Raw genomic sequence first — 20,179 nt, forward strand, 5'->3', positions numbered from 1 at the left:
TATGCAAGTAACTATAAAACTGAAGGAGATAAGATCTGATTTCTCTGAGTCATACTTCCTAAATAGGGAGATGTAATACATAATGATATTCCCTAATTAATCTTTAAAATAAGTGCAACTGTCATCAAAATTTTAACAGGGCTCCTTATGGAACCTGACAAGCTGTTGATAAAATTCTGTGGGAAGAGACATTGTGCGAAAATATCTAAGAACCAAACTGAAAAATAACAAGGGGGGAACCACATGCTCTAGCAAATATAAAGCATAAAGAGCTAGCAATTAGACTGTGTGCTGTTAACCAGGAATAGGCAAATAAATCAATGGATCAGATTGAAGCTCCCCAAAACTTATATACATACATACATACATACATACATATATATGGCATTTGAAACTACTAAGAGAAGTTTGGCATATTCAGTAATGCTGTTCTTTGTCATTTTAAGTGGATTGTGTTTAATATCTGTACAGAATAAAACGTGGAGAAATAAAAGATGAAGATGGAAATTATATTTTTTCTAATCGAATGTGCTTGAAAGTATCCCCAAATGGAAATAAAGAGGCTCTTCGGTTCCTAATGTTCAGATTTGAATAGCATGATATATTCCATTCAAAGAAAGGACTTGATTTGAGTATTTCTTAGGTTCAGGGAATTTAAATCTTTCTCTGTTCTCCGGAATGTGTTTCATCAAAATAAATCATGTGGGAGAGTCACCAGCTTGGTTCTCTCATTAGTAAACAGGTTTTCCAGCAGGATGGGTGATTGGGAAACTGGGCCTATAGAAAGAATCTTATCTATTGTTAATAGGATGAGAAAGAAACTTGTAGGAAAACCACAGTAGAATAGTATTTGTAGGCAGAACTTTAAAAAATAGCATGACTTTCAGATCCATTCACTACCCTAGGTTCTAAGGACATGAAATGAATAGTTCCTGCCCTTGTGGTATGCTTATAGTTGACCATTCAGTATAGCTGAGTAGTCAGTCATTGGCTATTTGTAACCTTTATTTATTTTCTCATACATGACGGCATGTTCTCTATGCCCAGACATTAATTGTGTGATGCCTCTGCTTTTTTCCTTCTCTTTTAGGCAAAAATAGACCTCTTATTAGTTGGCGATGTCACTGTTCAGTACCTGGCTGATATTGTACAGAAATTCTTTTCAAGTTTAGCAAAAGTCACCGTCATCATTAGTGATGTGAAGATGGCAGCAGCACTTGTGGATGATTGCACGTTCAACATGGTTTTTCTGAAGTTGACTTCTTTACCAACTGCCGAGGAGCTGGAAGCTGTCAGATTAATTAGGTAAACTCCAAAATCTTGACTCTCTTATCTTTAGAATAGGTTTTTTATTTTTTAAGATTTTTTTTTTGATGTGGATCATTTTTAAGTCTTTGTTACAATATTGTTTCTGTTTTATGTTTTGGTTTTTTGGCCATGAGGCATAGGGGACCTTAGTTCCCCAACCAGGGATTGAACCTGCACCTTCTGCATTGGAAGGCGAAGTCTTAACCGCTGGACCGCCAGGGAAGTCCCTAGAATAGTTTTTATTAAAACCTGCTTCTATAAAAATTCTTAAAAGATGATACAATTCTACTTTAATTTTTAAGATGACGGATATTTTCAAGGGCAGAATCTCTATATATGTTTTTGTTCTTCCTGCCAATTTGACCTACTATTATAAGAATTAACATTTTAACTTAAAAGTAATAGGTGTGGGTGAGGATATAAGAATTAACTGGTCATAGAAATTTATTTGGTATATAATGCTTCCCATAATTCAGTAGATATTCCTTTTTAATAACTATGTCATTAACATGGCATATTGTTTCAGAGTTCATTAATTCTTATAGTAGACACTAAAGCAGGTGAGCACTTGTATCTCTGGGTCATGATAGCTCTGGGCTGAAGGTGTCTCTTTCAAGAGATGTCCTAATGTAAAAGAGCCATGAAGCTCTCTGGATCCGCTGAGTCCAGGTCAATACCATGTCCATTATTCTTTTCTTTTCTTTAAATTTAATTTTATTTATTTATTTATTTTTGGCTGCATTGGGTCTTCGTTGCTACGCACAGGCTTTCTGTAATTTCAGTGAGCAGGGGCTTCTCTTGTTGCAGAGCACAGGCTCTAGGTGCGTGGGCTTCAGTGGTTGTGGCTCACGGGCTCAGCAGTTGTGGCTCACGGGCTGTAGCACGCAGGCTCAGTAGTTGTGGCGCACGGGCTTAGTTGCTCTGTGGCATGTGGGATCTTCCCAGACTAGGGCTCGAACCCATGTCCCCTGCATTGGCAGGCGGATTCTTAACCGCTGCACCACCAGGGAAGCCCACATGCATTGTTCTTGTTTCACCTGGTAGTTCCATAGAAATTATGCTGCTGTTTGACCCACTCAACTCTGGAGATCTGGAGTCTAGAGGTGAAAGATTTTGGTTCTTCCGTGCCTGTTTACATAGGATTTTGAGCCACTTAGGATGTTTTTAAACAGGGTTAGGTGAGATTGAATGTGTTTCCTTCTGTGATACTTCATGAAGTATAATTGTAGATACTATTGGAATATATAAGGACTTCGCATAATTAGAGGAGAGGACTTTCTAGACCAACGGAGAAAGTTCAGAGAAATATTGTGATTCCAGAATAAAAAGCACCAAGCATATTATGTTAGGGGAAAAGACAGGTGGGACTGGGAAGAAGCCAGAGACACTGGGCTACTTGTTAAAGACAGACAGAAAGACACTGCTCCTGGGGTTTCTTAGAACGGTTGGTCTTCTGCATTTCTTTGGCCTTCTACTGGGAATATGAACTCTAGACAAACCAGGCAAATTACCTCAAACAGGATTTCACTTCCAAAACATGTTGTTGTGAACGATCTTCCTTCTGAAGATATGCCTATTTTATTAATATACCTTTTCAAAAAATCTATTGATAGAGTACCTCTGATTGGAGGCTTATAGTAATATCTCATTTGTATAGTATTAATATTTAAAAAAAATTTACAACACCTTTATGAGGGAGGTAAGGCAGGGCTTCATCATTCCTACTTGGCAGATTAGAAACCTGAGGCTGAAGTGACTTGCCTGAGACCACATGGCTTGTTTTCACAAAACTCAGACTAGAACTCTTCACTCTTCCCTTCATGTTCTTTCTAAGTCTGTAATCTTTGGCTTCTGTATTGAAGCCCCTTTTACAATTCGGACATGCCATAGATGCCAGACTTACTTTAACCTAAGCGTATCATTTTGGAGGAGCAGCGGACAAGCTGCTGTGGCTGACCTCTCTCCATTCCAGCAGCAGGAGTCCAGCCGTGCCTCCCCAAATGTGGTAAAGGCTTTGTGTTCGCTCATGATCGAGGCTACATTTTGAACAGGATAAGATTAAAGTTCTGTTTAAGAACAAGCTTTATGTCTAGTCAGAGTTGTTAGCAGTTGGGAGGGTAGAGGAGAGAACCTCTGTCTGACACTCCCCTCTGTGGATTCTCCCCACGGCTGCTTTCTTTGTCTGAATAACATAGCTTAAGATGTGTTAGCAGAGAGAAGAAGATAGATGAAGGAAATAAATGTACAGACAGGCATATGGTAATTCTGTTGTTTTGCTGTAAAAGCATTTCTTTGAAAAGAAAAAGAGAATAATTCGTGGAATACACCTGGTTTTCTTTTTTGGTCTCATTATGCTAGTCCCAATATCCGGTATACGTCTTGACTAATAGCAGGTATTCAGTACTTTGCTCTAGGTGTGGGTGGGCGACCATGCTGTTCTAGGGCAGACCATGAGTTCTAGCTTTTGCGTTCCTCTCTGAAAAAGGGACAGCGCTTTCTTTGTGGAAGCTTTGCCTTTCCTGATACTGGACTTAGAGGCTAGAAATGTCTCTGAAATTCCCTTTCTTGCCCTCAGAATTGTTATGAGTTGATGACTTATGAATTATTTAAACCCTTATGGAGCATATTTATATTTTGAGGCTGTAGTTTTTCTTAGGATGATGGCTCTCATGAACATCTTGCCCTATTTATAAGGCATTTAAACCTTTATCTTTCCTACAGCACTCTATCTTTTGAGTTTGGGCTAATATTTAACGACTAAGCCAATATGAAGAGTTTTGGCTTAGCTTTTTAATGCTGTATTTTAGATTTTTTTCCCCCTTAGAGCTTTGTTGTTGTTTTGTTATATCTCAAAATCTGGATAGGTTCAGGAAAACATACAAGTATTTACCTTACTCCTCTCTGGTCCCTTTTTATGCCCTGCCAGAGAACTCACTGTAGAATAAAAGTGGTCCACGTTGATTTTCAGTATCAGAGCACATGATCACAAATCTATGTATATCTGTAAGACATACGGATTTTTCTTGAAACTAAGAACGAAGTATAGTGTGTCAGCTATCATACTAAGCTTCTTTTAGGATAAAATGCAAGCAGGCTCCTTAAAAAGATTTTAAAATTTATTCTTATAGAAGAACTGTGGTTTTAGCTTGGAGCTAATCATTAATCAGTTTTAATCATTTGTAAAAATAATGGTACCTTATAGCCTGACATCCTCAAGAATTATGGCACATCTCAATTATAGGTTGACATTGATGGTAGTACTCCCTAATTTGATTTCATTTCATGAACACATTTTTATTGAGCCAGATGAACTCAGACACCACCCAGTGGTAAAATATTTTAAGATCGTCTCAGGATTCATGTGCTTGGTTCCAGAATTTCAGGAGTATTTGACCCTTCTTTCAGGTCAGTTCTCAAAACTGAACCACATTCAAAGTGTAGATACTTGGTAATTCAGATGCATTCTGGCACTACCTTACAAAGGCCAGTACAGAACATTAGAGTATGTTTCAAACTCATCCACAGTGTATGGATCCTGTTTGCCATTGTGATTTTCTGGTCCATGAACTGTGTCTGCAGTTCCTCAAACCCTGTAATTCTCGTGAGCTCAGAGCAGTGCAGCGATAGGAAAGGAACGCAGAATGTGGTTCCGTCTGCTCAGTCGGCAAATCAAGTTTGAATCTGATTTTATTTTTCCCCATGTCGATTCGCTTGTCTGATCAGTTAACTTATTACGTCACCAAGAAAACCCAATCTTGTGAGTCACAAGGGTCTAACAAGTTGCCCTGCTGTGTCCCCAATTCCAGAACATCCTTGACTTGACAGTGCTACTCAGTAAGTCTGATCAGCCAGTTTGCATTACCTGAATACTTGACATAAACACTATAACAACAAAACAACTAAGTAGTTTTACTAAAAACATTATTCTGTAAATAGGAACTGAGGGACATTCTAGATGTTTATTGTTTCTAGCATCATGTCATGTGGTGAACCTGACTTAGAACGGTCACAGCAGAAACTCTCCTGACAAAAAGCATAGTGGGGATGGGGCACACCAACCTTCACTATTGACCAGAATCAACTCAGAACTTCACTGCACTTTATCACAGGTGCCCTGTTAGTAGCAAGTGAACTCAGTGTTTTCATATTTACAGAAAAACTCTTAATTTTCTTACTGAAAATGGTTGTTTTAATTCATTAAGTAATTAATAAAGGATATTATTTGTTACAAGTCCCAAATAGACCACACCAAGTTAATTTGGCTGCCTTGGGCCCACAGGTTGCATAATGGATAACCGTACTCAAGAAGGATGCAACCCAAAAATGACACTGGCTTTTGTCCTTTGACGTCCCTGTGCCTATAAAGGAAGTGCCTTTAGAGGTTTCCCCCGGCTTCATAGGGACTTATAAGAACATTTTGGTCCTCCTATTAGATGACAGATTTCAGCGGCCAGCCAGATCTTTCCTGAGGTTCTTTGATCATCAGAGTGTACAATTCAGTTCAAAACACTTTTATATGATTTTTTTTTCCAGCTACCAGACTTAGGGGTGGGGACAAGGCTGGGAATGGCCACTGCTGCAGTTTGAGCTTATGGCGGCCTCCAGTTCCAGAGAGTACTGGGCATAGGCTAGGAGTGGACACTAGCATCAATATCCAATCTTGTATGTGGAGCGTAGTCTCAGGATCCATCATGTCATTTAAACAGTGTATGCCGTGAAACAGGAGGATAAATCAATTGCCCCCCAGCAAACTGCAGATTTTTAAAACTCTGGAGACCTCAATTGAGAAGGTGCTTCTAAGGCTTCTAAGGCCTCAGAACCTGCAATTTAGTTTTGGTATATGAAAGAAGTGGTATTAGTTGGGGTGGAGAAAGGAGATTTTTGTTGTGTTTTGGTGTTGCTTAGTTTTAAGGAACATTCATTCATTGGAAAGAGGATCTTTTTTGGTGATCCTGGAAACTGCAAACTCTGTTAGCTTATTAATTTGTACAGAATGTGGATGAGAAGCTGAGCTCTGGACCAGAGTGTTGGATTCTGGGAACTCTATTGATTGCTGGGGTTCCTGCACAATTAGGGCTTCACTGACAGAGGAAGTGTTTGGGTTGGTAATCGATTCTGTGCTAATGACAAAAGTCCAGGAATTCTAACTCTGTCTGATGTGAAGCTTGAAATTTGAAAGTCATCGGGGTATAAAAATCCATATATCCAAATCTAACCTATTTCCCTGTCAGTAAGATCAATTAAAAAAAAAATAGACACAGGATTATTTCCAAAAGCAAAGAATCTGTTTTTTAAAAAATTCTATAATTCTAGAATATTTTAACTTACGATAACTTGTTGTTTTTGTGAGTCCACAAAGTATTTTTTATTTCAAAAGCTGGACTGAACTACCCAATATGTTTCTATCTATTCAGTCTGTTTGTCCCTCCCACCTCATCCCATTATTCATACCCCTGTTATACCCCACGCTTTTTCATCCCTTACAAAATAAATGGGAAAGGTTCACACTGTGGACACTGTGACACACAGGCGTCATTCTCTCCTACGCACTTCCACGGTCCACACCCCACCGTGTGCTAAGGGGCCTTCCTTACTGCCACTTGAGTCTGCCTGTCGGATCCCATCCTCCCTCCTACTTGTGCCTATTTTGACGGCAGTACTTCTGCCTGAGCTTCTCATTTCCTCATAGAAACTGTGTTCTTTCCTGTCTTCTCTTTTAGCCCAAATTCTCTTTCAGAATTCATAGAACACAAGCCTGAATAGAGCTCAGTTGGGTGATTTGTCCCATTTTAGTAATATCCTATTGATACTTGTTTGACATAATTAACTTAGTAAATATTCTGAGTTATATATATATTTTAAATAAATTTATTTATTTATTTATGTCTGTATTGGGTCTTCGTTGCTGCGCACGGGCTTTCTCTAGTTGCGGCGAGCGGGGGCTATTCTTCGTTGCAGTGTGCGGGCTTCTCATTGCAGTGGCTTCTCATGCTGCAGAGCACGGGCTCTAGGTGTGAGGGCTTCAGTAGTTGTGGCACATGGGCTCAGTAGTTGTGGCTCGTGGGCTCTAGAGCACAGGCTCAGTAGTTGTGGCGCACGGGCTTGGTTGCGCCGTGGCATGTGGGATCTTCCCAGACCAGGGCTCGAACCCATGTCCCCTTCATTGGCAGGTGGATTCTTAACCACTGTGCCACCAGGGAAGCCCTGGTCATTTGTTTTATAAAATTTCCCACATTCTGATTTCATCCCCATAGCATTTAAAAAAAATATTCCTCTTTTCCTTAAATTTCTTGAAACTGGTGGTTAGATCAAGAATCTGGATAAGATTTTGGATCATTTAAAGCCAAGAACAAAAGTGGTCTGTCTTACATTCTACCTAATACCTGAGCAGTATTCTCAAAACTGTCAAGATCATCAGAAACAAAGTCAGCAAAAGTGTCACAATGTAGAGTAGCCTAAGGGAGATATAATGACTGAATGTAATGTAGGATCCTGGATTGGATCCTGGCATACAAAAATAAAGTACATTAAGAAAAACTAAGGAAATCAGAATAAAGAATGAACTTAATAATAATGTATCAATATTGGCTCATTAATTTGGAATATTTGGAAGTATTGCAAACTAATGTAAGATGTTAGCAGTATGGGAAATTGTGTTTGGGATACATGGGAACTCTACTATGTTCATATTTTTCCTGTAGATACAAAATTATTCTAAAATTAAAGTTTATTTTTAAAAAGTCACTTATTCTCTCACCCCTTCCCCAGTTGTGGAGAGCCAGGCATTTGTGGTTGCCATAGAACTGAACCATAAAAAGACTGTTCTTATTAACAGACTGCACTCCTGCTCAGAGAAGCCAGGGGTATGTTTGACTGAAGACTCAAATTTTGGATTTTCTTACCCATTAAAAGGAAATAGAGAAGCTAAAGCATCTATTATAAATAAAGCTTCAAACAGAGCAAGCGTCAGTTTCGGGAGAATGTTCCCCTCCCTCGTATTTTTCAAATAATCTGTAATTGTACTGTCCACCCCAGCCACACACTTCAGAAGCCTCTTCGTGCAACTGCAAGAAATAAAAACACAATCTCTTCTTTTATGAACTGTAAAAAAAAAAAAAAAAAAAAAAAGTCCATCTTTTCCCTCACTGATTTGAGATGGTACTGTCACTAAACTTCCATATTAATGCCACCATTTTAAATTCTGATGAAATAAAGAAAGTCACTGTAGTGTAGTTTGTTCCTAATGAGCTAAATGTTTGAATCCCAATTTTTTGAACCATGATTTTGCTTCATTTTAAACTTTTTTTTTCCCTTTCAGATCTGGCAAGAAAAAAAATACACATTTGCTCTTTGTTTTTATAGTCCCTGAGAACTTTAAAGGTATGTGCCTGTTGGATATATTATCTGCTTTTTCCCCAAATAGAAATCATGAAGTCAATATTTAATACAAAGGTTCTTAGGTTGTCTTTCAGGTCACGGAGCTGATATTACTTTAACTGAACCACTGACAATGGAAAAAATGAGTGTTGTGATAAAATACTGGAAAACATATTTCGCAAATACTGGTGAGTGAAAAGCAGGTTTCCAAGGGTTAGAAAAATTCTAACCAAGATTCTACAAAAATTGTATTTATACATTTTTATGTTGGTTTTCCACTTATGCCTTTTATTTGTTAAGGATTAACTGTATGCTGTATACTATAAGGAACATGTAATCCTTGTTAAACATAGTGTGAAGAAAACAAGTGTGAATAAAATAAAGGGAAACATACGTTCTGTACCTGTGAAGAAAAAGCTTGTCCTCAAAGGTTTAAAATGTGCACAAGGGACAAATGCAGTGTTGTGGAAGCACACGTCTTTTTTGGTTTTGGGGTGTTTTTTTTTGGTAGCCTAACTTCTTAGTCATTTGAATGGAATTATTCATGCTTTGTGCTGTATGATTGTCTAAAAGCCAGAGCCATTAACCTTGAGTCTTTGTGCTTTGCAAAACACTTGCATATAAATTATTTCACTTCTTTAAGTTAACAGAGTGGTTATCCTTTCTATTTTAGATTTTTAGACACAGATATTAGTGTCAGTGCTTCAATGAGACCTCACATTTCTAAACTCTTCACCTGTATTGTATTATGTGTATTGCCAGCATCTAAACACTTAAGATAATTAAATTGCTTTAATTTGCCTTGTAAAAGGACAGACTCCAATTTCTGAAATTAAATTCTACTGGAATCATTGTTTGTCAATGACTACTTATGATTTTTCTAGACCCAGGTTACTAGTAGGAAATCTTGTAAAATTAAGGTATTTTTCTTAAAATGGACCTGAAAGACACTTTCAGGATTATCATGGATAAGCTCATACTCCAGAAGATACAAGATCAGTGCACCCCTCCTTTTTTTTTAATGTCCTTCTTCAGTATGTAGGCAAGATGAGTGAGTCTGTTTTGTAACATCCCAGTGGCTCCCATCCCCTGCAGGTGTCAGAGTTCTTCCTGGAAATGAAATGTGTAACTGTCTGGTACCAGAGTTCTTTTGCAGCCTCTTCTCATTTTGGTTCTCAGTGGAAATAGAGCAGCTGCTCCTCACCACCTGTCTAGCACCCTTCTTATTGGTCCTAACCATGTCTCATCCAGTCATCTCAGCTCTGCTCTTAGGATGAGCAGCTGCAAAACAAACAAACAAAAACAACAGCAACAACAAAAAGCAAAAAACCCCGAAAAAACCCCACACCAAAAAACAACACAACCATCAGATGCTTTGACAATGCAGCTACTTACTGAAGACTCATACGCATTTTCTGTCTCTGACATTTACCTGTAAATAATAAGTAAACTCAGTTGAATGCATTTTTAAGCACACCTATCACAAAGTTAGTAGAATCTGGTTGAAAGAGGATGCTGTGGAGTAACTTGTATGTAGTGTTTTAATTTTGCTTTCTCACCTGGGTAGTTCCATGCTTCACAGATTGAAATCTATAAAACTTGCTTTTTATTTAAAAAATGCTGCTTTGTAAAATGTATTGCGTGAAACATGACAGCTATTTTTGATTAGGGTTTATATGTGTGATTAACATCATCCCCACCAGTGATTTTATAATTGAAATGGTTCCTCTTTTAAAACTTGCAGTTAAGAATGAAATTTCTGTGAAGCCTGAAGAACCTGAATTGCCCCTGCAGAAGTCCTGCAGTGAACACCTGAGATATTTTTCTACTGATCTATTTGCTCGGTTAGTTTTTTTCACTTTTTCGTAGTAGCAATTTTTACTGTGTACATTTCATTAAAAAACATTTCTGGAGGACTTAACTGATTGTGCAACAGCAGCTCAAGTGCTGGGGGTGATGCAAAAGAAAGTAGCTATTTTGTGGAAGAGGGATGCAACCTGTACTATATTTCAGAATCCTGAGCTGGCACTGTGGGGACACATTACAGAAGTATCCAAGTAAATATAAGGAAGCACTTCATAACCACAGGGGAGCAGGTTGAATTGTAAGGTAGTAAGTTACCCATCACTGGGCATGTTAAAGTAGAGACTGGGTTAAATAAAAGCAGTGATGTTTCAAACTTTTAAAACAATGGAATCCTAAGCTGTTATCCATCTGCCAATAAGCTTCTCCCTAATGTCTTTTTTGAACTCATGAACCTACCCCACCAATTACTGAAAATAACCCTTAAAGATGGTCTCTTTGTCTCTGTCTCTTTGAGATATTAGAACTAGCATTTAAACCTGCATTGAACCGGGGGTCATTCAAACCCTTTCAATTCTAACACTGTATGCTTATAAAAATTCTATTTTAGTGAATTTCTTTGTTTCACTTGAAGCTGATTTCCAAGGAGATTTTAAATAGAGCATAGGGCTATAAAGAATGGACACAAGTGTTGAGAACATGGATGATGATGGTGAGAATTTTGAGTTAGTCACTTCCAGAATTTGTAGAATGTGACCGTCAGCTATTTTGAACAGGGAAGAGACTTGGCAACCAATAAGCATGGTTAAACCAAAGATGCACTTACTTAAGTAGTACAGAGATAGCAACAGCTTTCTTTATCTTATTTAGCATTTCAACCTCAAAGAAATTTACCCTATTAAACTTTTTCTGGGATATGGGGTTGGGAAGGGTTTTGGAAGGCCTTGTGATTTTCTTGTATTACATACAACTTATTTTTGAGCCCTACTCATCTTGTATCTTTGCTCTTCCTCAGAATCCTACTACTATAAATAAAAGTCAATTTTCAAATCAAGTTATATCCCTTGTGATAAAGGAGATAATATTAGTTTGTAAGTTTTTTAGGGAAATTTTTTTTTTAATCAAATCAATGAAAATGCCTGGAGAAGTTCTAGAAAAATGGTTGAGCCAGAAAATGTCCATTAAATGACAAATTTTTTACATGGAGGTAGCCTGCCGGTTGCTGATCAAGCTGCAGTAGTATATCTTGGCCCTCTAATCCTTCGTGCTTTTCCTGTAATGTACCTTTAGATACAGTCATGTAATTTGGAATACTCATACTCAGTGAGGTTAGAATATTTTAGTCCTGCTTGTATCTGTTATTCTTTATCAGTATATTTTATTTTATTTTTTATTTTTTTATTTTTGCAGTACGTAGGGCTCTCACTGTTGTGGCCTCTCCCATTGGGGAGCACAGGCTCCGGACGCGCAGGCTCAGCGGCCATGGCTCACGGGCCCAGCCGCTCTGGGGCATGTGGGATCTTCCCGGACCGGGGCACGAACCCGGGTCCCCTGCATCGGCAGGCAGACTCTCAACCACTGCGCCACCAGGGAAGCCCTATCAGTATATTTTAGAATCTTGACCAGTCATTGAATTTATGATGACCTTGACAATAAATTCTTTTGAAATTTTGAAGTAAACTATTCTGTACCAAATACATAGGGTAAAATGGTTTGATATTTACTGCACCTTTGTATAAAGCTAGGGACTTAGAGAAGCATTCTTTGATTAGTGTATTGGTGCTTATTGTTTACTATTGCCTGACAATTTTCCTCTTTATATGGTATGATTTTCTCTTGTTTCTAGCTCTGAATCTCTAAGAAATGACATTGGGTTTGAATTAAAGGATCCGTTGTCAAATTTCGAGAAAAACAAAAAGATTTCTCTTCTTCACTCAAGCAAGGAAAAGCTGAGAAGGTGAATTTTGTTACAGCCCCCTTTTTAGCATTGTTCCTTTGTAGGAAAAAATTGCTTCCATGAATTTCGTAACTTTATAATATTGTCAAAAGTCGGTGCGAAACTAGTAAATCTGGCAGCTGGGGAAGATCTGGAACTGGTCCCTGCAATACGTGCTACTCACTCATTCATTCATTTAGTCATTCAGCAAGTAGCTGTGAGTGTCTAATATGCCAGAATATGATTCGAGAACTGAGGTAAAAAATAAATTGTTGCCTTCAAGGAGGTCTTAGTCTAGTGCTTAGACAGACTTCTAAATAGGCTCTTAAATAGGAAATTATGTTTTAATAAATATCATGATAGAAAAGAACACACAGTAGGACACTAGGAAAGTTACCTAAGACAGAATGAGGAGGCAGAAAGGCTTTCTTGAGAAGACGATAGCTAAATTGAGCTTTAAACAAAAATTAGTTTAGTTTGGTTTAGAAATCAGTGAAGGATGTTTCAAATGGCAGGAGTAGCAGGTACAGAGGCCAGCAGTGTAAGAAAGTACGGTGAATTTGTGGAACTGCAGGTGTTTTCATAGAGTTGGCCATAAGGGTGCGAGTGGGAAGGGGCAAGAGATGAGAGGTAGTAGGTAAGGGCTGGGTATGTCCTGTTAAGGAATTTGAATTTCATCCTGCACTAAAGGATTTTAGCAAAGGTGTGATATGATAAGATCTGTACCTTAGAATGAACGCTTGAGCAGGATGTTAGGGAGTGAATTGAATCTGGAGGCCAGGGGAGTCTGTAATAAGAAGTGATGAAATCCTGAACTATGGTGTTAGAAATGGGATAGTGAGAAGTAAGCCAGTTCTAAGTATGTGAAATAGGTAGAATCAGCGTGAATGTGGCTGAAGGAGAAGTCAGGTGTAACTTCCAAGTTGATGGTGGAGCCATCGACTGACTGGGAAGTACAGTGGAATGCAGGCTGGGAGTGGGAGGTGAGTTTTGCTCTTGCTGCATTTATATGGAGCTTCCCAGTAAGGAATTGGCCCTTAGGTTCTAGAGAAGATCCAGGCTAGAAACAGGGATTTGAGAGCTATCAGGATACAGCATCTATTTGAAGCGGTGGATGCAGGATGGATATAATGACTTTGAAAAGCATGTAGGGAAGAGACAAGTGGGGAAGAGGCCCTTGGGGAAAACCTCAATATTTAAGGTCCAGGCAGCTGAGAAGAGATCAGGGGAAAAAGAGTTTCTAGGAAGATAAGAAGAAGACCGGGAGGGAGTGGTATTGAGGAGAACAGGGGAGGAGAGAGTTTCCTAAAGGAGTGTGTTCAGCAATATCGCATGGCACAGAGATTAAGTAAGGGAAGAACTGACAGTTGACTGTGTTTAGCAAAACCTAAATGTCACTGACCTTGGCAAAAATAATTCCCTTGGCATGGTTAGGGAAGAAGTGCTGTTGCAGAAAGATGGAGAATGAAAGGTGAGAATGCAGATGAAAGGAAGGAGAAAAGGAAGCTGTGTGGTCTATAAAAGGGAATTTAGGGGAAAATGAGAAATTTTGATAAGGCTGGGCCAGACTTGAATATGTTCATATTTATCTTCCAAAAGAAGACAGCTGCAAGAGAGACAGAGGTCTTAAAGATACTCATGTTTTGGTTATCTGTGGCTGCTTAAAAAATGAAACTGAAGTTCATTGGCTTGATATGTGGTTTTATGGGTTAGCAGTTTGAGCAGGACTCAGCTAGGCAATTCTTCTGCCTATGTGACATTAACTGGGGTTACTTGGTAGCCTTCAGCTGGAGGATGGTCCAGTCAGGAGGGTCTGGGGCCTTTGCAGGGATGGCTGGAAGGCTGAATGCAGCCGGGGCTACGCAGCCTGCTAGTCTCAGGGTTGTCAGACTTCTTCCATGGCAGCCCAGGGCTCCTAGAGAGAGTGTTCCAGGGGGCAGGAAGAGGAAGCTGCGCTCTCACATGGCGTGGGACCAGAAACTGGCCCAGTGCCACTTCTACCATGTGCTCTTGGTCAGAGCAGTCACAGAGCCTACCCAGGCCTAAGGGAAGGGTATATAGACCCCACCTCTCAATGGGAGGAATGTCAAAGAATTTTAGTTCCCTTCAGGCAGTGAGGGGCACTGGCGATGGGTTTACATCCCTGAAGAGGCAGAAGGCTTTGGAATCTAGAACCAGGTGGAAGAACACCTCTTCCACTGAAAATGGAGAGAAGGAGTTAAAGCTAAGTGTGGATAAAGATGAGTCTTTTTGTTTGTTTGTTTGTTTGTTTGGTGCCCTGTGTTCTCTGCCTTCCCCAGCCATCCCCTTCTGGAGTGTCTGTGTTCTCCCAGCTGGTGCCTGGCCTGGACGTTCTTCTTCTTTTTTTTTTTTTTAACATCTTTATTGGAGTATAATTGCTTTACAATGGTGTGTTAGTTTCTGCTGTATAACAAAGTGAATCAGCCACACTTATACATATATGACGCAAGAGGGAAAAGATGAGTCTTTTGATGGGGCCAGAAAGGAGGAGGAAGTTGATCATTTCTGCCGAATGTGCTCCATCGTCTGCTGAAGATTAGTGGGAAAATGGTGTGGTTTTGGGCTTGATGAGATGGGCTGGTAGATGGGCTAGTCTGGTCCAAAAGGCCTTCACTCATATGTCTGCTGCTTTAGCCAAGAGGAGACTCAGGGCCTGCTGGCCAGGCTCTCCTATAGAGTTCACTAATCTGCAGTGAAATGAGAAAAATACAGTGCAATGAGTATTTTTAAAGCTTTATTTTATATAACATACTCTTAAGATTGTGTTTTCCATACTTTATTTGATGTTAAAGTCATGGTGATATTAGTAAATGGTTTACAACAAAATGTTATTGGGAGATGGTACCTTTCTTTCATTATTTTTCATGTCTGAATCGAATGTTGGCAATCCTTTATTGGTCCCCCAAAGTTCTGTGTTGTTTTTCTTTTTTAATTTTAGTGGTTGATGAAACCTAAAATCTGAGAACCACTAGTCTAGAGGACTACAAAGATGCTTTGGGGGGTGTCCGCCCCTGTTGCATTATTTAAAGGGCTAGAAATCTTTGTTTCCCAGAAAGAAAAGCTGTAAGCAGGAACTGACCCCCCCACTTAGAGATTTGCTTGGGAGATACCAGAAAGTAACAATCCGTCCCTAATTACTTTATGCCATTTCCTCTTCTTAACCCTTCTGATTATGCCTGTGAATCTTAAAATAGATGCTTCTAGTCTATTTCTCTTCCTTTTTCTCCTCCTCCTCCCAATCACCTGCTTTACTTATGGTTTTGTCTTTTTTGCTTTGTTTTGCTCTTTTTTGTTTTTAAGCAGCATAGGTAACGTGATATTTGCTAATGTTGAGGAAATAATGATCCCAGCTGATGGTTTTGAATACTTGCATTTGGGAATTTCTTTTTTAAACAACTCTACCATCTCTGTTTTTTTTTATTAGAACAGATTAATAAAAATTGGCTAATTCTAATATTCTTGATGAAATCCCTTTCATTACGCATGTTTTAAATATATAAATATGTCTTTATCTTGGTAAGGTGTATACTTTGCAGTGCGATACCTTCATTTTGTTTGTGTATCTGTGAGTCCAAAATGGTGGCGGTTTAATCATTTTCAGGATGTCACTCACTTGAAGTGAAAGTGAGTTTTGCTGTAGTTTCTCACAAATGAAGACTTTTCCACGGCTGGAAAGACTTTTCAAGTCTTAGAAATTTAAGGAAGGTAGAATAGGAAGTTCTCAGAGGGTCTTAAGTCATATGTGGCCAAGAGACCTCTCTCTGTGAGTTCTTGATTGCCTGAGACACATTTGTACAGGGGAGAGACCAAGGACGTAGTTTGGACCAAGACCTTTGGCTTTAAATGCCATTCAGCCTCTTAGAATCACTTTTAGCTGGTTCTTTCCCTGATTTATTTGGACTGGGTCATAACCAAGCTGGCTTCTGTGGTAGATGACAAAAACAAAACACATTTTTGCCTGTTGTTACCTATTGTTGCTTCCATACACAAAGGAAAAAGAAAACAGCAGGACCCTGTGGGGCCCCTGAGCTGGGTATCCTACTTTTTTGAGCCAACATGAACATCCTTCACAAAGGTTCTCTAACACCATATACAAAAATAAACTCAAAATGGTTTAAAGGCCTAAATGTAAGACTGGATACTACAAAACTCCTAGAGGAGAACATAGGCAGAACACTCTTCGGCATAAATCACAGCATTCGTTGTTTGGGATCCGTCTCCTAGATTTGGCATAAATCACAGCATTCGTTGTTTGGGATCCGGCTCCTAGAGTAATGGAAATAAAAACAGAAATAAACAAATGGGACCTAATTAAACTTAAAAGCTTTTGCACAGCAAAGGAAACCATATACAAAATGAATAGACCACCTATGGACTGAGAGAAAATATTTGCAAATGATGCTACCGACAAGGGGTTAGTTTCCAAAATATACAAACAGCTCATACAGCTTAATATCAAAAAAATATCAAAAAAACAGACAACCCAATCAAAAAATGGACAGAAGATCTAAATAGACATTTCTCCAAAGAAGACATAAAGACATAAAGATCTAAATAGACATTTCTCCAAAGAAGACATTCATGGCCAGCGGGCACATGAAAAGATGCTCAACATCCCTAATCATTAGAGAAATGCAGATCAAAACTACAATGAGGTATCACCTCACACCAGCCAGAGTGGCCATCATTAAAAAGTTTACAAACAATAAATGCTGGAGAGGGCATGGAGAAAAAAGAAACCCTCTTACACTGTTGGTGGGAATGTAAGTTGGTGCAGCCACTATGGAGAACAGTGTGGAGGTTCCAGCAATCCCATTCCTGGCCATATATCTGGAGAAAACTCTACTTTGAAAATATACATGCACCCCAGTGTTCATAGCAGCACTATATACAATAGCCAAGACATGCAAGCAACCTAAATTTCCATCAACAGGTGAATGGATAAAGAAGATGTGGTGTGTGTGTGTGTGTGTGTGTGTGTGTGTGTGTGTGTGTGTGGTGGAATATTACTCAGCTATAAAAAGTGAAATAATGCCATTTGCAGCAACATGGATGGTCCTAGAGATTATCATATTAAGTGAAGTAAATCAGATAAAGACAGATACAATATTACTTATATGTGGAATCTAAAATAATGATACAAATGAACTTATTTAGAAATCAGAAATAGACTCACAGGCTTAGAAAACAAACTTATGGTTACCAAAGGGGATAGTGGAGAGGGGGAGAGATAATTTAGGAGTTTGGGATTAACAAACTATGTCTTCTTTTAGTCTAAAATTAGATGACAATATCAGATTAAAATATCTGTAACTGTTGGTTGTTTTAACTCAAATTTTAGGTGTTTTTTTTTGGGGGGGGAGTAAAACAGGCTCTTCACTGTTTACAAAGTTATTTATGAGTTGCAAAAATTCTCTATGTTTTTCTCTGTATTACCATGTTTTTCTCCTGTACTCTTTCATTCATCTTGACTGCCACAATCAGACAGAAAGTACAAGAACACTTTGCTTTTGCACCTGTAGTGAAAACCTTAGCAGCAGATATAATCATTCCAGGTCTGTCAGATAAATGCATACTCTCGGTATTTAAAATGTTCAACTTATCAGAATGATGTAATAATCACAAGTAGCAAGTGATTATGTATTTGAAGCAAAAATTCACAAAATTAAAGGGACAGATATTGTATTTGAAGCAAAAATTCACAAAATTAAAGGGACATATTGACAAGCATTGTTGGAGATTTCACATCCCTCTCTCAGCAATTGATACAACAGCTGGACACCAAAAATCAGTCAGATATAGAAGGTGTGAGCCCTGTTGACCAGCTTGATCTGGTAGATGTATGTAAAACAGCATACCCAGCACAGCAGCGGAATACCCATTCTTTTCAAAGGCGTATGGTACATTCACTTAGATAAACTATGCTGGGGGGTATAGTACATTTCAGTACATTTAGAAAAGTTGAATTCACAAGGTGTATGTTCCTTGACTACGATTAAGTTAAATTAGAAGCCAATAAGAATTTGATATGAAGAAAAACCTCAAATATCTGGAAATTTAAGAACACACTCCTAAATAATCCATGGGTAAAAGAAAATAGTCACAAGAAAAATTGGAAAATATTGCAAATTGAATGATTATAATAGTAGAATATTTCAAAATTTGTGAGATGCAGTTAAAGCAAAGCTTATGGCAAACATTATGGCTTTATTTTTTTAAAGTCTTTATTGATTTTGTTACAGTATTGCTTCTGTCTTATGTTTGGTTTTTCGGCTGCAAGGCATGTGGGGTCTTAGTTCCCCGAGCAGGGATTAAACCCGCACCCCCTGCTTTGGAAGTCGAAGTCTTAACCACTGGATTGCCAGGGAAGTCCCAACACTAGGGCTTTAAATGCTTATATTAGAAAAGGCAAACGATCTAAAAATCAGTGACCTAAGGGTCCATTTTAAGGGGCTAGAAAAAGTAAAATGAAGTAAATCCAAAGTAAGCAGAAAGGGGAGGGAGGCAGGCAGGTGAGGAGAGAGACAAAACATTTTACCAATGTCATGAATGAAAGAGGAATTACCTCTACATATCCAATAAACATATAAAAGGGTATATTTTAAATAATTTTATGCCAATAAGTTTTACAACTTAGGTGAAATGGACAAATTTTTGAAAAACACAATTTACCAAAACTGATACTAGATGAAGCAGAAGATCTGAATAGCCCTTTATATTAAAGAAATTGAACTTACTAGAAAACAAAAAAGTACCAAAGAGAAAACGCCAAACTCAGATGGTTTTACTGATGAATTCTGTTAAAAATCTAAAGAAGAGGTAATAACCAGTCTTAAATTTTACAGAAAATGGAGGGAGAACAGTTCCTAACCCATTTCATGATGCCAACATAACCCTAAACCTGATAAAGATATTATAAAAAAAGAAAGTTACAGACCAGTATCTCTCATGAACAGAGACATAAAAATACTTAACATAATTTTAACAAATTGAATGAAGTAATAGATAAAGATATAATGTATTGTGACCACACTGGGTTTATCCTAGAAAAACAAGGATGATGTAACATTCAAAAATCAATCGATATAATTCACCACATTAAACACAATGAAGGAGAAAACAATAGATTAACAGATTCTGAAAACTTATTTGACAACATAAGATTAAAAGACAAAAAACCAATCTTCCAGCAAAATAGATATGGAAGAGAATTTCCTGAATCTGTTAAAGGGCATCTATGAAAAGCCTATAGCTAACATTGTACTTAATGAATGAGATTTTGACCATTTGTTCCTTAAAAAGATCTGGAACAAAGTAAGGTTGCCTATTCTTAGAAAGAAAGAAACAAAACTCTCTCATTTATAGATGGCATGATTGTTTATGTATAAAGTCCTAAGATCCTACAAAATAACTACTAGAACCAAAAGATGAATATAGCAAGGTCATAGGATATAAGGTCAGTGTACAAAAATCAATTGTATTTTTCTATATTAGCAGTGAACAATTGGAAAATGAAAAATAATAATTATATTGAAAATAGAGTTAAAAAGCCTTAGAATACTTAGGAACAAAAATATATAAAAGACATAATATCTGTACAGTGGTCACTCAAAATATTGCAGTGATAAACTAAAGAGAAACTAAATCATGCATTATACATAATTATGAATTAAAAGATTTATATTGTTAAGATGTCAGTTCTCGGGAATTCCCTGGTGGCGCAGTGGTTAAGAA

At 38.1% G+C, this 20,179-nt stretch overlaps 1 protein-coding gene across 1 annotated transcript in view; it reads left to right on the forward strand.

The window, feature by feature from the left end:
* The window catches only part of SOHLH2 (spermatogenesis and oogenesis specific basic helix-loop-helix 2), a 43,882-nt gene that overhangs the window by 8,257 nt on the left and 15,446 nt on the right, over nt 1-20,179 (forward strand). The window contains exons 2-6 of the mRNA XM_022574423.2: nt 1,091-1,305; nt 8,627-8,688; nt 8,769-8,873; nt 10,430-10,529; nt 12,335-12,445. Coding sequence (XP_022430131.1) covers nt 1,091-1,305; nt 8,627-8,688; nt 8,769-8,873; nt 10,430-10,529; nt 12,335-12,445 — 593 coding nt within the window. The remainder of the gene's footprint in view (nt 1-1,090; nt 1,306-8,626; nt 8,689-8,768; nt 8,874-10,429; nt 10,530-12,334; nt 12,446-20,179) is intronic.

The sequence above is a fragment of the Delphinapterus leucas genome, chromosome 18 (assembly GCF_059928025.1).
Source record: "Delphinapterus leucas isolate spDelLeu-1000000601 "Yukka" chromosome 18, BTC_Dleu_Yukka2, whole genome shotgun sequence".
NCBI classification, from domain to species: Eukaryota; Metazoa; Chordata; class Mammalia; order Artiodactyla; family Monodontidae; genus Delphinapterus; species Delphinapterus leucas.